This window comes from Schistocerca americana, chromosome 3 (assembly GCF_021461395.2).
Source record: "Schistocerca americana isolate TAMUIC-IGC-003095 chromosome 3, iqSchAmer2.1, whole genome shotgun sequence".
NCBI lineage: Eukaryota > Metazoa > Arthropoda > Insecta > Orthoptera > Acrididae > Schistocerca > Schistocerca americana.
Window position 1 is genome coordinate 537,118,757 of NC_060121.1, and position 17,538 is coordinate 537,136,294.

The 17,538-nt window shown below is 38.6% G+C and overlaps 1 protein-coding gene across 1 annotated transcript in view; it reads left to right on the forward strand.

Annotated features, from left to right (window-relative positions):
* Nucleotides 1–17,538, forward strand: part of LOC124605587 (tetraspanin-33-like) — a 57,751-nt gene that overhangs the window by 4,600 nt on the left and 35,613 nt on the right. The window contains exons 3-4 of the mRNA XM_047137374.1: nucleotides 4,351–4,524; nucleotides 13,931–14,062. Of these exons, the coding sequence (XP_046993330.1) occupies nucleotides 4,351–4,524; nucleotides 13,931–14,062 (306 nt within the window). The remainder of the gene's footprint in view (nucleotides 1–4,350; nucleotides 4,525–13,930; nucleotides 14,063–17,538) is intronic.

Consider the following 17,538-nt stretch of genomic DNA (forward strand, 5'->3'; position numbering starts at 1 on the left):
GATCCAGTGGAGGTGTTATGCTAATTATACTTGTGAGCAATTGAGCTACGCAAACCTACCAAATATGCCCTCAAACATCTTGAGTAAGTTGGTAACATATTCTGCCATGGCCCTCACATAGCACAAAAAGCATTGGGAACCATTTTTCTCTGTGATCTTTCAATAGCTCATAGATATAGGTCAGAATTGTCCAAAGGTAGCTGGATGAAGGAGAAAGGGGGGGGGGGGGGGGTAACATAGGAAACAATATTAATAAAATCTTCTTGAGCTTCCAGCCACATCAAGTGGTTGAAATGTGACAAGCTTTTGACTGAGCTCTGCTTGAATATAGTTGGTAAATGACTGCTGTGTCACTGTGGTCTTTCCATTATGTAGTCATGTGCACGCTGTGACATTATTGGTGCTCGCTTCTTTGCCCAATGTTGTAATGTTTCATCCCATGTCCAATGTGGCTGCTTCAATGTTGCAATGGCTGGGTCCCGGATTGTGCTAAGCTGCAAACTACTGACGTCGGTGGAGATGTTCTCAGATATTTTTGTTTCTGTAGATTCTTTTATAATACTATTTCCAAATCCATTTGCCCCAATAATGACAGATGAATATAATGCAGTGTACATTTTCTACAACACGTTATACAAGGACTCATTTTTCAGCATAGCATAATTGTTGCTCCATAGTGCATACTGTTTTCTTGACATAGTAGCAGCCACATTGATTTGGTATCTTGTGAACTCCAGGCATTCTGAGCCCTGGATCATCCTTCACAGGCCTCATGAGCTGTTGTGTTTTTGCTGGGGGCGTGAACACTGATGAAACGTTGCGTTCCTTCAGAAGACAGCAACTCTTCCCAACATTCTGCCACAGAAAGGCGAAAATTGCAAGTTTCTTGCTGTCTTTTTCAGTGGCAGTTTTCTTGCACATCTTGGCAGGAGTAGCCTGCGATACTGGGCGTTGAAGTTTGCCATTTTCGCAAAAGACTCTTCAGAAGTGGCTTAGTTCTGTTGACAGGTTTTTGGCATCTGAGATGACTTTGGCATGATGGATGAGGGTGTTCAGAACACCACATTTTTGTGCTGGATGGTGGTGGCGGAGAGCATGCAAATACTGATCCATGTGTGTATGTTTCTGTAGACTCCATGGCTAGGTGCCGTTGGTTTTTTGGTGAAATGATGTAGTTTTGAATGCTATTCAGGTGTTATGAGTTATAGTTCTTTACATGAGATGATAAATGTGTAGTCAACATATCAATGAAAGCAATTTGGCTTTGTTGGAGCTAGGTTGAAGATGTCTTCAGATTTCTTCATGAAAAGGTTGGCTACGCATGGAGCTAACAGACTCCCATTGCCACACTGAAATACTAGTTCACCATAGAAAATACAATGATGTCAGTGTGTGCTTAAACAGTCCCACAATTGTACTGTCAAGGAATTGGGAGAGGAGATCTACACAGTATTCCAGGAACACACGTGAATAGGGAGAACACATCAAAGTTGACCATTATATTACCTTCCTCAAGATGTAAGTACTAAATTCTGTTGATAAAATTGTAGGTGTTTCTCATGAGATGCACACAGCAACACACATACCGTGTAAGGAGGCTGACCAGATGTTTTGCCAGTGTTGAAATTGGTGATCCAGTGGGATTTACAATGGTATGACGATGTGAACAGGTTTTGTAGAGCTTAGGTAGCCCATGAAGCATGGGTGGTCTCAGCACCTGCAGGAGCAGGTTGGTAATAACAGCCTCTTCCAGTGATGACTGTTTTAGGAGCCCTGTTGTCTTTCTCATTATTCTTGGTATATCTACATTATATTGTTATTTTTAGTGTATTTTATGGTTTTGTAAACAAGATTAGCTTAAATTCTTGGTTTTCAAATGATATATTGAAATGCCCATTGAAACTAAAATCACCTTGTGCGTGTTTTGTCATAATATGTCGGTAAAGATCTGTGGCAGATTTCTTGTTGCGTGCTCTTTGAGTATATTGAAAGTTGCTTATTTGCAGGGTAATTCACCTATCTCACCAGTGTGTCTCCAACTCCATGTTGATGTAATGTAGCTGAAACTTTCTATAGTAATTAGAATGACTAGAGAGAGTAATATTTATGTTTGAGTCTCACTTGGTTATTTATCAAAGATGAGCACCCATTTATTTCTTGCTTGAATACAACTAGAGAGAGTAATATTTATGTTTGAGTCTCACTTAGTTATTTATCAAAGATGAGCACCCATTTATTTCTTGCTTGAATACAACTTTTACTCTTGCTATTGAGTTGTAGTACATTATATTCACAATTATAAGTTCCCTCTATCTTTATCAGAGTAAGAACAAAATGAGTCCTTATCATTACATGCAACAACAGAGATAACACAATGATAATGTTCACTTTTCTTATGCAAGGAGTAATGTCTTTGGTTCCTACAATGCAGTACAGTATCTGATACAGTTATTGTCATAATAAAATGTAATATTACAGCATGCTCTTAGCCACTACTATCTGGAACAAAAATGTGCCATTCTGAACACCCACATACATCATGCTAAAGTTGTCTCAGATGCCAAAAACATGCCACTAGAACTAAGCTACCACTGGAGAATCTTCCTGGAAAAGGACTGCAATCATTAAGACATACCACAGGTATCTTCTCATAAGACGCAATGGAAAAACACCATTGGAAAAGGGAGCAAGGAACTTGTGTTTTTGCCTTTCTGTGGCACAGTGTTGGGAAAGATTAGCCAGCTCTTGAACAGATACAACATTTTGTGTGTGTAAAGGCCCCCAGCAAAAATACAACAGCTCATGAGAATGATCTAAGGTTCAAATGCCTGGAGTGTACAAGATACACTGTCACTGTGGATGCTCTTACGCTGGGCAAATAGTATGCACTGTGGAGCAACATTTATACCACCCTGAAAAAGTGAGCTATCGCAGACAAAGCTGGGCACGTTACCACCACCACCCCTCCCCAGCTCTCAGGGAAAGTAAAAAAATACAGAAATACAGGGTATTCAGATGTTTTTCTTTCAAGAAAATGATTTAAAAGTCAGTATTACATTGGTTTTTAACATTGTCAAATATGATTTTTTATGGCTACTGACAAGCTGCCAGTCATTTTCCAAAATATTAAGAATATACCATATACCCAGGTCTAGGCCCAGGTAACAGGAACACATAATATGCTGCTAAAGCTACCCTACCAACACACATCAATAAGGCTACTGACAAGAATGCCCAAAATGTTGGAAATCTCTGTGAATTATTATTGCGAAAGTGACTACACATACAAGTTTCAAGTGCAATACTGCTTAAAATTATTTGTAAGTTAGAAGACGAAATCTCTGTGCCTGCTATTGCAATGATTAAGACATACTCATCTACAAAGAGTGGCTTTGCTTCTGACACAGATTATGTTACAGAATTAATTTTATCAATTCAATTTTTAACAGAGAATACTCACATGGAATATGGCCCAGAACAACAAATTGCCATCTGTTAACACTGACCAATGATACACACAAGCACTCGGAGGCACGTTAATATAAGAGGTCCAATTTCATATCAGCACAGATGTGGCCTAGCAATATCAAGCACCCCAAACAAATAGAAAACAACATTTAACTCCACTCAGGTGTGAAGCAGCCATGACTTCCAGGATTCCAGAGCTGGGTGTTATTGCCTCCAACCCATACAGTCAGTCTTAGAGATGCTGTAAAATTTAAGTAGGCTGGGAGCTTGTTGATCAAGTTGCATTTGATGTCGGCAGCTCTTACTACAACTCGCCACTACCAGTCCTTAAGTAAGCAAGCAAGCCAGGCTTGCCACCTGTCCTTGAGCCAACTGACTGTACCATGACCCGCTAAACACATGCCTCAACCAAAAACCCTAGCTCGTGACGTTTGATTGGCAACCCAAGTAGTTGCGTGAGCAGAATGCTGTGCCGCCAAAATAAAAGCTGCTGTGGCTCAACATAAAAAGGATTCAGTTTGTTAGCTAATTCAGCCATTCTGATTTGTTTTTCCATTGTTTTTTCTGTATAATTCCAGTGAATGCCAAGATAGTTATTCTTGTACAGTAGTTGTTTCTCACTTTTTCATACCTCAGTTGAACATCTAGTTAGTCCTATATTTTCTACAAAAAATACGGGGCACATCTTGTGTAATATGATCATGTCATTGATAAAAAGATAAAGAAGAATAAAGTTTAAAATATTGAAAATTATATTTGATGCATACTTTCTTAAGATTATTGAAGACTCGCATAGCATGAATCTCAGAATATTTGAATCATGTCTTACTGATGAGTTACACAGACGAGAAATTAATATTTTCTTGTTCATTCATTTTCCAGTACTCCCTGTGTCTACTCGTCTTTTTCCTTCTAGAAATGGCGATTGCTATCATGGGTTTTGTGTTCCCTCACACCATGCAGTCTGTTTTGGAAGAATCTTTTACAGATAAAATAATTCACACCTACAGGGAGGATGCAGATCTACAGAATTTAATTGACTTTGCACAACAGGAGGTGAGTGCCGTTAGTTTGTACTTTATCTTTTTATTTTTATTTTTTTAGCAGTGCTTTAGAAGAAGCTAGTAGACAAGTAGACGGGAAAAAGGAACAGTTAATATACAAACATAGTGTTAACTATACAACAGAAGCTTCCAAGAACCCCAATGATTCATGAAACAGTATGTGCTTTGTATTGTGCCAGGTGGCAGTGGTGATACACTGAACTGCTATTTAGGAAGGGGGAGATCTCACACTGTGTTTTGTGAGACACACACTCTACAGAAATCTTTACTGGTTTTGCAAAGGTTTTTATACTTTGCATAGTACGCTGAACAACAGAGAGGAAAGGAATTACCACTTTGCAGGACAAAAATCCTGGACGAGCCCCCAATTGCGGGCTTTCAAATAAAAAAACGTGGCTCTCAACTACCTACTCTCAGACTTAGAGTAGAAATATTAAAAGTTGTGGCTGGTTTCATTGTCTAGGGGCTGGGATTCATAGTTGCCGCATTACGTGCCAAATACTGCTGAGTCTACAGTATACAAATGAATACACACATGAATCGAATGGTCGAAGGTTCATATCACTCAGCAAATGTGAATTTTGAATGTAACATAGAAATTTATAAAAGAAAGACTACAATTAAATAAAATCTGCAGAAACTATTTTAACGACTTTAAATGATGAGTATGATAGCAGAAGTACCTTTAAGAATGCCATTTATTACTGCAAAACACATATTGGTGTCGATGGCCCAGCAATTAAAATATAAGTTGAACAACAGGGATACAATATATTCCTACTTCACATAATTAGTTACGAGCAACAACATAGCTCGTGAGATATTCACTTCTAAATACATACTATGTCTTCACCGCAGAAACCATGGAAATGTCACAAGTGCACAAGTTGCCACAATGAAATATTTCTATCTCCTGCGACCATGTGCAAACTGCTCATCACTCTCGAAGTATTTCCTGTGCCCGTCTGTAGTGCGTTCCTGTCCAGTACTCCTCGTGTCCTGTGTGCACCCAATCCTCCCCCACTTTCCATCCAGTCTCTCCATTGACTTTGGTAGTCGTCTATTGTAGTAACGAGCACTGTGATTGGCTCGAGCACTCCCACAATGTCACCAAGCCAGTGCACACTCACAAACATATTGAAACAAATGCAAAATACTGGATTTACATTTAAATAACGTGAAATTAAATAAATATTCCTACAGCTGAACCTTAAACACGATCTAACACACGTAATTAAATACATATACAGTTTTAAAAAGTAGGCCAGTAATCTAATGCCTCTGTGCTTTCTTCATGATTAGTATATATCGGATATAAACAAAGACATTGATGAATAAATATATTTATAAGCACGCTGCTACCGTTTTTTTTGTGTAACTGTGGAGTACTTATTGCCTGACGTGATCAATAGTAATCGTCCACTTTGACCTCCAATAACTCGTGTACTATTAAAGTTACATGCCTGTAATTCATACCAATTTAGGTTCACACTAGTAGCTTTCTAAAGACATGTCGATCAGCAAAATCAGATGAACCATTTAGATTTTGGAAACTCATTGCTGGGTGTTACTTGTATAATTTAGTCAGATACTAAATTTAAACTAATAAAGATATTGAAAATCTGATTACACCATCAGAATCATCATGCAAATAATGACAATGTTCAGGTTTCTTTTTAAGGTATCTTGATTCCTCTGGCTATTATTAATTTCTACATGAACTGTGAAATGTCTGTCATTATGATTTCACAAAGTCCGCCATCTTTGGCACTCCCGGCATAAAAGTCTCTTTCACCACGCGGTCAGTCTGGATCACGTGCTGGTGCTACCCCACTTGCTCCCGCTACTGTTCAGCACCATGTGGTTGCTGACGAGCCCTGGCTTGCAGAGCTGCCCGTCCGGCCATGCCAACTCTGAACTTCGAATATTTGCAGGGTGCCACAACTCACCTGTTATCTCACTCACATCCACTTATATTAACATTCTGACTTGCCAGATTGTTCAGAAATAACACCCTTCAGTTCATACAAGTACATATAAAACAAATTACAAAGGACAGAATTAAATGGTTAAAACACCAGGCCAATGGTGTTTACAAAATTTTTGTAGTGGTATGGGAGCAGCATGAATTTCGAAATAAACTTAAACTAACACAAATTATGAACGAAACTGCATATTAAATAATGCCTGCATTTCAGTTATGCTTAAACAATTTTTTGGACAAGGCACCTTCTTGCACTAATTCTTCCGTTGCACTACACACGCTCACACGGTTTTAGCACGAAGTATTGATCAACTCGCATCAGTCTTTTGACCAAGTGCATCGCAGAAATTGTGTCTGCCTCTGAATTCCGAGCCCCACCGTTTATCGTGACATATTTGTCTACAACGAAACCCAAAAGTAGAAACATGTCAACAAACCATTTCCCAAACCCTTGCTAAAGATTCCCACCAGCAGAAAACAATACTTTAGGAATAAAGTCAAAAGGCAAACGATTGAATCACAGTAAGCTCAAATTCCCACAAGTTCTATTTAATTGACTTTAATGAAACCTTCCTACTTCCCCGCACCAAAAACTGCATTCACAAACAATTACAATTTTAATATCCTTCAAATTGACCACTAAATTCTTTGCCACACTCTTATACAAAGCATGTAAATCAACACATATTTTACTTAATCCACAAGGTCCCCGACCTCCACGCACCCTCAGTGCCTAAACTTCCCCCTCTTGCACATGTACAGCGCCACAATAAACTAACAAATTACCAGTGAATCCCCAAGTAAAACATACAAAATCGTCCCTCCAAAATTACTACCACTAATTACGAATAACAGCTTTTCATTTCTCCCCTTTCTCTATGTACAGTCTCAACTCTGCCACATTTCTTAGACCCAAAGGTTTTCCAGAGACAGGGTATTTTAAACGGTATGCATTTGGGTGAGGGCACTCTGCACAACAAATAGTCCATAGTATAACTCAAATAATTTCTTTATCTCTCTGTCCACTTCATTGGAATGCTCTTTGGTGCGTACAAGCACTTTGTCCCCCACTTTGCACTTCATTGGATTGTATCACCCATCGTGTCACCTTTTCCTTTGAGCGGCTAAATTTTTAATGTGGGTCGTTACTACCTGCTCTCTTTCAGCAGCCAATTCAGCTTTTCGTGGCAGGAATTTTACTGTTTCTGTGAGTAGGAACTTTGGTTTCACCCCAGTCATGACTTCCAAAGGTGAGTACCCCGTATCCTTACTTTTTATGCTGTTGAGTACATCGTCAAACGCGCTCACGTACTCCACCCACTTGGAATGACAATTGCTGGCATACATCCTATATAAATGTCCTACTTCCCGCATATAGTGTTCACGTGGGTTGCTCACCAGGTGGTAGCCAGATACATGGATATGTTGCACACCCAGGTCATTAAAGAATGTGTTCCAATCATTCAAAGTAAACTGTGAGCTGTTGTCAGACAACAGCCTTACTGGTTTACAATATTCTTGAAGAAATCCTTCTCCATTTTGGAGATCAGAGTTTTAGTATTCGCTTCCATATCGGATATAGTTTAATGAACTTAGAGAACATGTCCACCACACCAAAGATGTACTTCATGCTGCCACATCCTGTGGGTAGTGGGTCAAAATTGTCCACAGCCAGTAACTCACTGACTTTAGTGGGTATAATGTTTTGCATTTCCCCTTGTTGAGCAGTCGTGCAGTGTTTGACCCGTTGGCAACAGTCGCACGCCACCAGCTGCACGCGGACCCATCTGGCCAGGTTATTTATTCCTCGACGATTTCAGTGCACTTTTCGGCCCTGTAACGGCCATGACTTAAATGGATGTAGTCTATTAACTGTTCCACATACCTATTGGGAAAACACAGTCTCTATTTGTCCGTCTCTTCATCTTTCCACCGGAATAACACTCCCTTGTGTATCTTAAAACATTTGAGTACTTTCTCGTATCCCTTGCTGTCGAAATTCGCCTTAATGTGTTTCCGTTCAGGATCGCCGCTTTGTGCTTGCCGCATATCTTTGCACATTGCACAAATTTCTTTGTGCCCCGCTACTCCCTTCATGTGCAGTAGCTTAAATTCGTTTGGCTCCTCCTTTCCATCGTCTTCTGCTCCCGCTGGTAATCTGGACAGAGCATTGGCAACACAATTTTCTGTACCTTTGATGTAGCGGATTTCGTATTCAAATTGCTGCATGGACATTGACCAACGCATTAAGTGGTCGTTCAGTATCCTGCAGTCCTGCAGATAACTCAGTGCCTTGTAGTCTGACAACACTGTCACTTTTCTGCCCTCTAAATACATGTGGAATATGTTAAATCTGTGCACAATCACGGGCATCTCCTTCTCCGATATGCTGTATCCCTGTTTGTGTTTATTTAGCATGCTGCTGGAGAATGCCACACTATGGTGTTCAATTTTTCCATCGACTAGCTTTTCCTGAAATATCTCACAACCTATTCCATAGTCCAAACTGTCCGACGCTAAACAGAAAGGGAGATTTGTATCTGGGTAGTACAATACCTTACTATTGCAAAAGTTATCCTTCATACCCTGGAATTCCGTTTCACATTACTCGGTCCACCTCCAAGCTGCATTTTTCTTCAACAGTTTGCCTAAATTTGGAATATTCATTCCTTCTTTCCCCAAGAATTTTCTGTAGAAACCACACAAGCCCAAGTATGACTTCAGTTGTTTGCTACTTTTGGGTCTATTACATTCGGCAATGGACTTTAATTTTTCAGAACTAAGTAAAATTCCTTCCAAAGTAAGGATATGCCCCAGAAATTGAATTTCTGCTCAAACAAACTCACATTTCGTTACCTTTAAAGTCATTCCACATCGTCTCAGAGCCATGAGTACCTCCTCCAAAATTCGACAATGCTATTCCGCGTTTCTGTAGAGATCAGTATATCATCTACGTATATCACGAGTTTGCTCATCAGACTCTCCTCCAGGACACAACTCAACGTTCTTACAAAAACTGCCACAGAAATTGTAAGTCCGAATGGTGCTCCTCTAAAAGGAAAGAAGTGTACAGCCTGCTTTCCTCTAACAACGGGTTCTGCCAAAATCCCGGTGTCAGATCAACACTGGACATTAAATTGGTATTTTTAAAATTCTGCAGCAGTTCCTCCATATCGCCAGGCTGGTGTAATTCCCTTATAATTACTTTATTTTTCTTGCATCTAATACAATTCTGACCGAGTTATCATGTTTTTAACAATAACGATAGGAGTGCAGTAATCGCTCCTACATTGTTTGACTATACCCCAATCCAACATTTGTTTTAATCGAACTGTGATGGCATCCCGATCAGCTAAAGGTATTACATACGGTTTGCATTTTATTGGTTCGTGGGGTTTCACCTTTATAGAGTACTCGAAATCGGTAAGTTTACCAGGTCGATCAGAGAATAAATCCTAGTAGTGGTACAACAACCCACACAATCTTTCTTTCCCCCCTTCTGATATACCCTTGACTGCATCAATCACTTCCTTAGTTCTGTTATGCATATCGCCTTCCTCACTCCAACCCTCAGTAATTATGGCATGAGCAAGATGTTCGTAATATGAGGGGTCCAGTTTTGTTCGTCATCTAAGGTTACCCCTAGGTATTTCACTATCCCCTTCACCGTTAGTTTCATCGAAGAGCTTTAGATACCAACTTGAATGTTGGATATGCTTCTTTGGGAATGGTACCACAACAGTCTTCTTGGGATTAACCCTTATATCCTGATTAATGCACCAGTCTTGCACAATGTCCAATGCCCTTGTGCCATATTCCTAACTGTGTCAGTAAATTTGCCAAGTATTATTATGACAAGGTCGTCTGCGTATACTTGCCGAAAGCGTTGTCTGGAACTTAGTTCCTCAATGAGTTTTTTCCCACTAGATTCCACAATAAAGGGGACAAAACTCCTTGTGGACAACCTCTAGTGATGTTAACTGCCATCTTTTCATTCATCATGGTAGCCTCTACCTTCCTTCCACTGATCATGGCTGGGGCGCGGGCGCGTTAAGCATTTACAGCAGTTTTGTACTTGACTCAATTTTAGCAGTTGTACAGTGACATGTTGTATTGTACTGAATGCAGATGTAGAAAAACTGCAAAAAGCATTGTGACTAGGTGTCACAGACCAAAAAACAGCTTTAAGACAAAGTAGATGGCACCCAGGAAAACCAGCTTGTCTATTAGTGTTCAGTACAACAGTGCTAAATTTAGTATTAAAGTTGTAGAGGTTTGGCTGACTCTACTATGGGAATCTACAACTATTGTGTGTATGCCTCACTCCTGTTGCATGCATTGGGAGATCTTGTGTTCAGTATTTGAGTCATTACCGTGTCACTGCTGTGTGTAGTGTAGTCCTGCGTTATGTGGTGGGAGCCCTAAATACCATTGTCTCAATGCAGAGCCAGGCTACATAATTCAGGCAGCATGTTCGACAATAACTGTACGTTTAAAATAGTGTTATGTAATAGTAAATGAGTAGTGAAACTTCAACATCTAGATCCAGAAAAAGTGCAGTGCTTGAGAAGAAAGGGAAATTAAAGTTGACGTATTAGAAAATGATTGAAACCTCTGGTACATGTGTGAGAAAATGAAGTTAGTCTTATTGCTAGAACCATTCTTCACCTAATCCTTCTCTGTCTAGCACAAGCTCACAACATTACAGAGGAAAGCTGAAGAAAACACCCCCCACCCCATAATTGAAGGTTGTATATACATTTGAGTGGAACTTGGCTGGTTTCTGAGCTCGTATAACGAAGTTAAAAATTCTGTTGCTGTAAAAGCTTTAGTAGTGTGTGTTTGAGTGAGTGTTACTTCTTAAGATCTCATATTTGTTTGGACTAAGTGGTTTGTTGGTGGCATATCTTCATTTTGATATAAGTTTTTGAGTAGCAGTGTTTATTTTTAACCTCTTATCACTCCTCACCATCAGCACTCAGGTACAGGAAAACAGGTTTGTAAGCTCCTTCGACAACAATTTCATGTGTGTTTCAGTGTTCAGGCTATATAGACATCAGAAACAACTTTCAGCTATTTCTCCTTCGAAACACTGACACGGTATTGTTGTTGTTATAAACCTGCCTTTGAATTCTGTTGAAAACTTCCAGTGATTATATCCCTGTTTGGACTTCTGTTGAAGGAGTAACAGTTCAAAAGTACTGAAAATAAAAGAAAAAGAAAAAAACACGAAAGCAAACTGATTGTCAAGGTGGGTGCGTGTTGTTGACATTAATTCCTATTTGGTATTGTGATTGACAGGCTACATTTGTGCTCCACAAATCACTGTAAATGCATGACGAAGATAATTTTATTCGTACTGTAGACAATTTTCTTTCTCTCCCCATCATAGACAGAGTGTTGGACATGCTGTTCTTAATCTAATTTTACATTTGCAGTCCATATAAGAGTATTATCTGAGAAGCTGAAGAATATTCAGAGATTCTGTCTTGAAAACTGCTTCGTGGAATTTTCCACCCAGTGTTGGGAAAATGTGTGTCATTCTTGAAGTGTCTGGCAATTCATATTTTGTTGTATTTCCTTAAACCTTGCTAACCCATAAAAATATGTTAACATTTGCCTGCACTTCTGTTTATAACTTTCTGGTGCATGTGTTAATACAATCTATAAATGAATCCCATACACTTGCTTGCAGATTATAAAATTATGTTATAAGCAATCCATTTCATATAATCTTGCCTATAAATCAGTCTGCCAGTCATTTAATTGATCATTGATTCTACATGATTGTCCCACTTCATATCCCCATACATTGTTCATTCCAGGTGTTTGTATAACCAATCCAGGTCACTGTATATGACTGATACCAGCTGTAATTATGAACTGTAGAGTCATAAGTTACTACTGTTTCATATACAATGAAATCCATGACTTTAAATTTTCCTATGTTAGGTGCTAGTTGTTTATCATTAGATATAGTCAATAAAATTTTTATATAATTGAATATTATTACACCTTTTATCAGATAATACTTCCTCATAGATAACATTATCTGCTAAGTCACTAACATAAAACATGAGCTATAGTGGGCCATCACACATACCGAGAATTGCTTTGTGGTACGTTACGTCCATCAAGAAGCCTTTTATACAGGTACAAACCAGACTGTACCTCTTTTACTGGGTGTTAATGATATTCTTAATCATGTTAAATTGTTGCATTTTAGCAGTTTCAACTGGTTTTCAACACTGCTAACATTGATATGTGCAATGAACAAAATTAAGTGGTACTGTGAAGTTTTAGTTCATACATTGTTCAAGAAGTACTAACATCCTTGTACAGAGAGGGAAAAGGCTCAAGCTCAGAAGCTTCTCATTGAGAGTGAGAAGATGCCATGATATTTTCTGAACTGTATCAACTGGTCCACATCATACTGAACAAGGCAATGCAGTATTTAAATCATTGGACCCACATTTAGAAAGATCAAACACCCACCATACGTATCAAGTTTGTTTCCCAAAATCACTCAAATTAAGTGGTGAAGTGGTTAAGGTGCTTCTATTACCCTTGTCCTGTCAAAACTTCAACCTCTAATGATCTCATCAGCATGGCATTAAATCCTAATCTTACTTCTAAAATCACCATAGGTGATTGCTGAGTGTGTACCTTGAACATGATTGCAATGTGTTCATTCTCTAACAAATAATTTCAGTGAAATATGTAGAGTGAAAGTAAAATTGAAGCAGCCCAAATTCAAAGAAATTTGGAAGAATGATGAAAACTTCACATAGCATGTTTTCCCACGTCACTAATGTCAGTGTTCATCTATTTATTCCAGTTCTCGTGACTGAAGTTTTGTCTTTATATATGATATTAATAAGCAAAACACAGGTCAGTAGTAATGGATTGCTAAAGATATAATGCTATGTCATAAGTGAAATATTTCTGTTCTTATGAATGTTACAAAGTTGTACTTACCATAAAGATTGCAGACAGGCACAGTTAATACACTTACGAAAAGCTTTCAGCCACAGCCTTTGTCAGTAAGAGAGACACACACCATTCACACAAGCAAGCACCCCTCAGGCACACATCTTGGGCCAAGATGCTAGAGTTGGTGGTTTTTTGTGTGTGTGTGTGTGTGTGTGTGTGTGTGTGTGTGTGTGTGTGTGTGTGTGGTGTGCTTGCTTGTGTGTGTGAATGGTTTGTGTCTCTCTTTTATAAATGAAGGCTGTGGCTCAAGCTTTATGTAAGGGTCTTTTAATTGTGCCTTTCCGCAACTTGATGCGTCTTCATTACGGTAAGTAGCAATGTCTTTTCCTACGTTGTTAAAGTTGCGCTGAGTTACTTGTAATACTTTGCATAAAATTATTTGCTTATTACTGAAAATTACATAAATATTTGCCTTTTTCAGTTTAAATGTTGTGGTCTCAGCTCAGAAGGCTACATGGATTGGTCAAAAAATGAATATTTTAACTGTTCCTCGCCCAGTGTTGAACGCTGTGGTGTGCCATTCTCCTGCTGCATGAATGCTACAGACATCAGTGTAAGTTCTTTTGTATGTCAAATTTCTAATGAACCTCTCTCCTTCGTTTTTGTAAAAATGTTTTTGAATTTTCCTTTTTATGCTCATACATGTGTGCAAGAGACTGTGAGGATTGACAGTGTATGGAATAGAGTTAAAGTCCAGAACAAACTCAGAACAAATACTTTTAATCAATAGTAATACAGTATGCAGAATTACACTAATTATTTTCCCCATATCATATAATTAACCTTCAACATGTAACCAAATTATTAAAAAATGAAATTTTTGCTTAGTGACTATCGGAGCCTGAGTCTAAACACATTTTTCTATTGTAATTAAAAATGCTTTCTGGTATCTGAATCAGTCTAGTATCAGATCTCCCTGCTGCCAAAATTACTAAGTTACTTAACTTTTATGTTCATTGGAATTACCTTTTTTATTTGATATCAATGCCAATCAGTTGCTTTAATCTCACATCAACTGAAGTGGTGCATACTGAAAGGGACTCGGTCACAATTGAGGACAGTCTCAGTTTGCCATCTCTATTTCATAACCAACATCCAGCTATCATTTGCACATTAAATAATATTAAGTGTACTGGTGGCTATAGTGCTGGATATTTAAAAAAACTTAAGACGTTATAAGGGAATTATACTTCTTTTCTTAATTTTACTCTACTCATGTAACTCGACTGGGGTCTTTCAGTACAGATCAATTCTATTGACAATGGAGATGATTTTTTGTTCTGAGTTGCCAGAAAATTCGTATCATTGAAATGTATTTGTAGTCTGATTTTTTTTTTTTTTTGTTCTTAGGTAGCATCCCACTTATCTTGCCTTGTAGGACACCTAAATAAAATGGTGGTAGAAGTAGGGTAGAACACTTCCTTTAAAAATTTCCATTTTGCTCGTTCCTGTCTTTCCAATTCTGTTTTATTAGTTGAGGAATTAACTTTTTATGTAAGTTATTTCTTTAATGAAAATCAGTTATATTTTGTAAAATATCCTCCTATTCAAGGCAGTAGCTTCATGGAAGGCTACCAGTGTCTTGCTGCATATTCAAATCAGATCAGTGTTGCATGTAATGTCTAGTTGGTTAATACCTGAATATGGATGTCAGTGGCCACATCCATAACACTGTTGAGAGCTACATTTATTACAGCCATAAATAAAGCCGTCTCCAGCCACTTATTGCCTCTGCTGTTTACAAACTGTACCCATTAACTATCACAATAGACATGCGGCAAAATATTTGATAAAACCTTATGTGCATGAATGACTGTGGTAAGTAGGAGACAGTGCATTGCCAGATAATGAGCTAGGTGTCACATTTGTGGACTCAACACTACCTAAGTTTCTGTAGATGAGTATACAAGGGTCACACTGTGAGTTTTGACACGCGAGGACTAGACAGTGCTGTTGAGATGTGACATAACTATTAATTTTAAACTTTTTGTTTGGTATTGTTAGATCAATAGGAGCTCAGAAATTGTCAAAGTAGATTGTTTACAGTGTTGTGAAAAACAGCAGCTCACATTGCTTCATTCAGATTTTGCCAGTCGATCACCTTCAGGAAAGTTTGTTTACAGTCTGAAAGTCTCACCATGGTCATGCTTCTGGCAGCAAGGAAGTTTGTGAAGGTCACCAAAAATTGGGTGATATTCCAAAACGCCATGTGTGATGTGATCAGAGAGGTAGCCATCAGATAGAAAGCAAGTTTGATTTTGCATAAACACTTGGCTATAAATATGTTTCTGGAAGATTTTGTGCAATTTCTTTGAAGGTGAAAATTGGCTTTATTGGTCAGTTGGGTCAGTTCGTTGTAAGGAAATGCTCAAAAAAATTTGACTAATAAATGCAAAATGTGTATACTACATTGCAATTGGGAACAAAACTTAGATATGTTCTTACAGGCAGGAATTTAAGCAGCAGTCAAATGTTTAGGTGTCTTTTCGTGAACAAAGACTGACAACAGTGGTTCATTCATGAAGCAGCTCCAAAAGCATTATTACTTGTTTCTTTGATTCCACTGGACATGTCGTGACAGTTGTTTTAGTAGATCATAATATGGTTAATTCTGAATGGTATGCAGCAGTTTGTTGGCTTCAGATCATTGGCAAAATTGGGAGAGATAATCGAAAACATTGCATCTTTCTTCATTCTTCATTCTGACATTACCGTCTGTCACATGCTAGATTAAATGGTTGATTATTTGATGGAAGAAAACATTGAACTAATGTATCATTGCCTATATTTGCCTGATTAAGTAAGTGCCTAATGCTTTAGTTTTGTTTCCTTATGTCAGATGTGTGGACCATGATTTTCATTGCTAAGAAGTTGTTGAATCCTTCCAAAACTGTTTAGAGAATAGAAAAAAATTTTTCAGGATTGCTATCAATGCATGGAAAAATTGTAAAATTTTAATGAGGAGTGTTATGAGAAACAATAAAATGATTTCTACTATGAACGAAATTTTTTTTTTTTTTTTTTCCAAACAATCCTGTTGGAGGAACATCCGCAACCGAGCATTATACCAGAGGTTGAAAATACCGCTACAGTTGTAAAGTTCTTTTACTATCAAATGACCAGTTTCAGGTTCTTATACGCCCATCTTCAGGTGTTGTAACTTGATGCTGTGACCCCAGAGTGCCACAGTGGACGTGTACGAGGCACAGTGTGCTACCTACATAGCAAAGCATGCTTTGTGCTCACAGGTAGCACACCGCGCCTCATACACGTTGCTCTGGGGTCACAGCACCAATTTACAACATCTGAAGATGGGCGTATAAGAGCCAAGCATATAAGAAACAGTTACTACAAGTATCATTGCTGAATGCGCCCTGCACAAGCGTGGTATGAACTAAGGAATAACCAAGCGTAGACTGTACATGTTTAAATGAAACGTCTGTAATACCAAATACAGAAGGCAGATACCACTGAACAGTTTAAATCAGGCCTCTGTAATAGTGTGTATATGGAAGTGCTTAATCTAACACATGAAATATATACAGGCATTTTCGTGAGCAAATAATAGTACATCATAAAAATGGAAACCATGAAATGGCATCAAAACCTTCAGTACACAGTACCTGAAAGAACTGAATGACAACACACAATTTCTGTGTGGCAGACCATGGTCTCTTACACTTCGGTTGTCTGAGTGGGGCATTGCGTCAGTCAGCAACAACTTCCTGCTTACTGGCATTACGGATTTCAACTCACCATCATTGTCACCATCACTTTCCACACCGTGCTCGTGCAGATAAACCCTTCTGTGTGTGAGAGAGGTCACAAGCAGCATTGATAGGGAGTATGAACAACATTTAATTACAGTTCTGGTGTTGCCGACCTTGGCCATAGTGCTGAACACAGCTCATAGTCACTCCCCCCCACACACACACACACACACACACACACACACACACACACCACCACCCTTCCCTCTTGCGCTCCCTGCTGAACAAACTCCAGAATCAGCCCTTACAGACCTGGCTT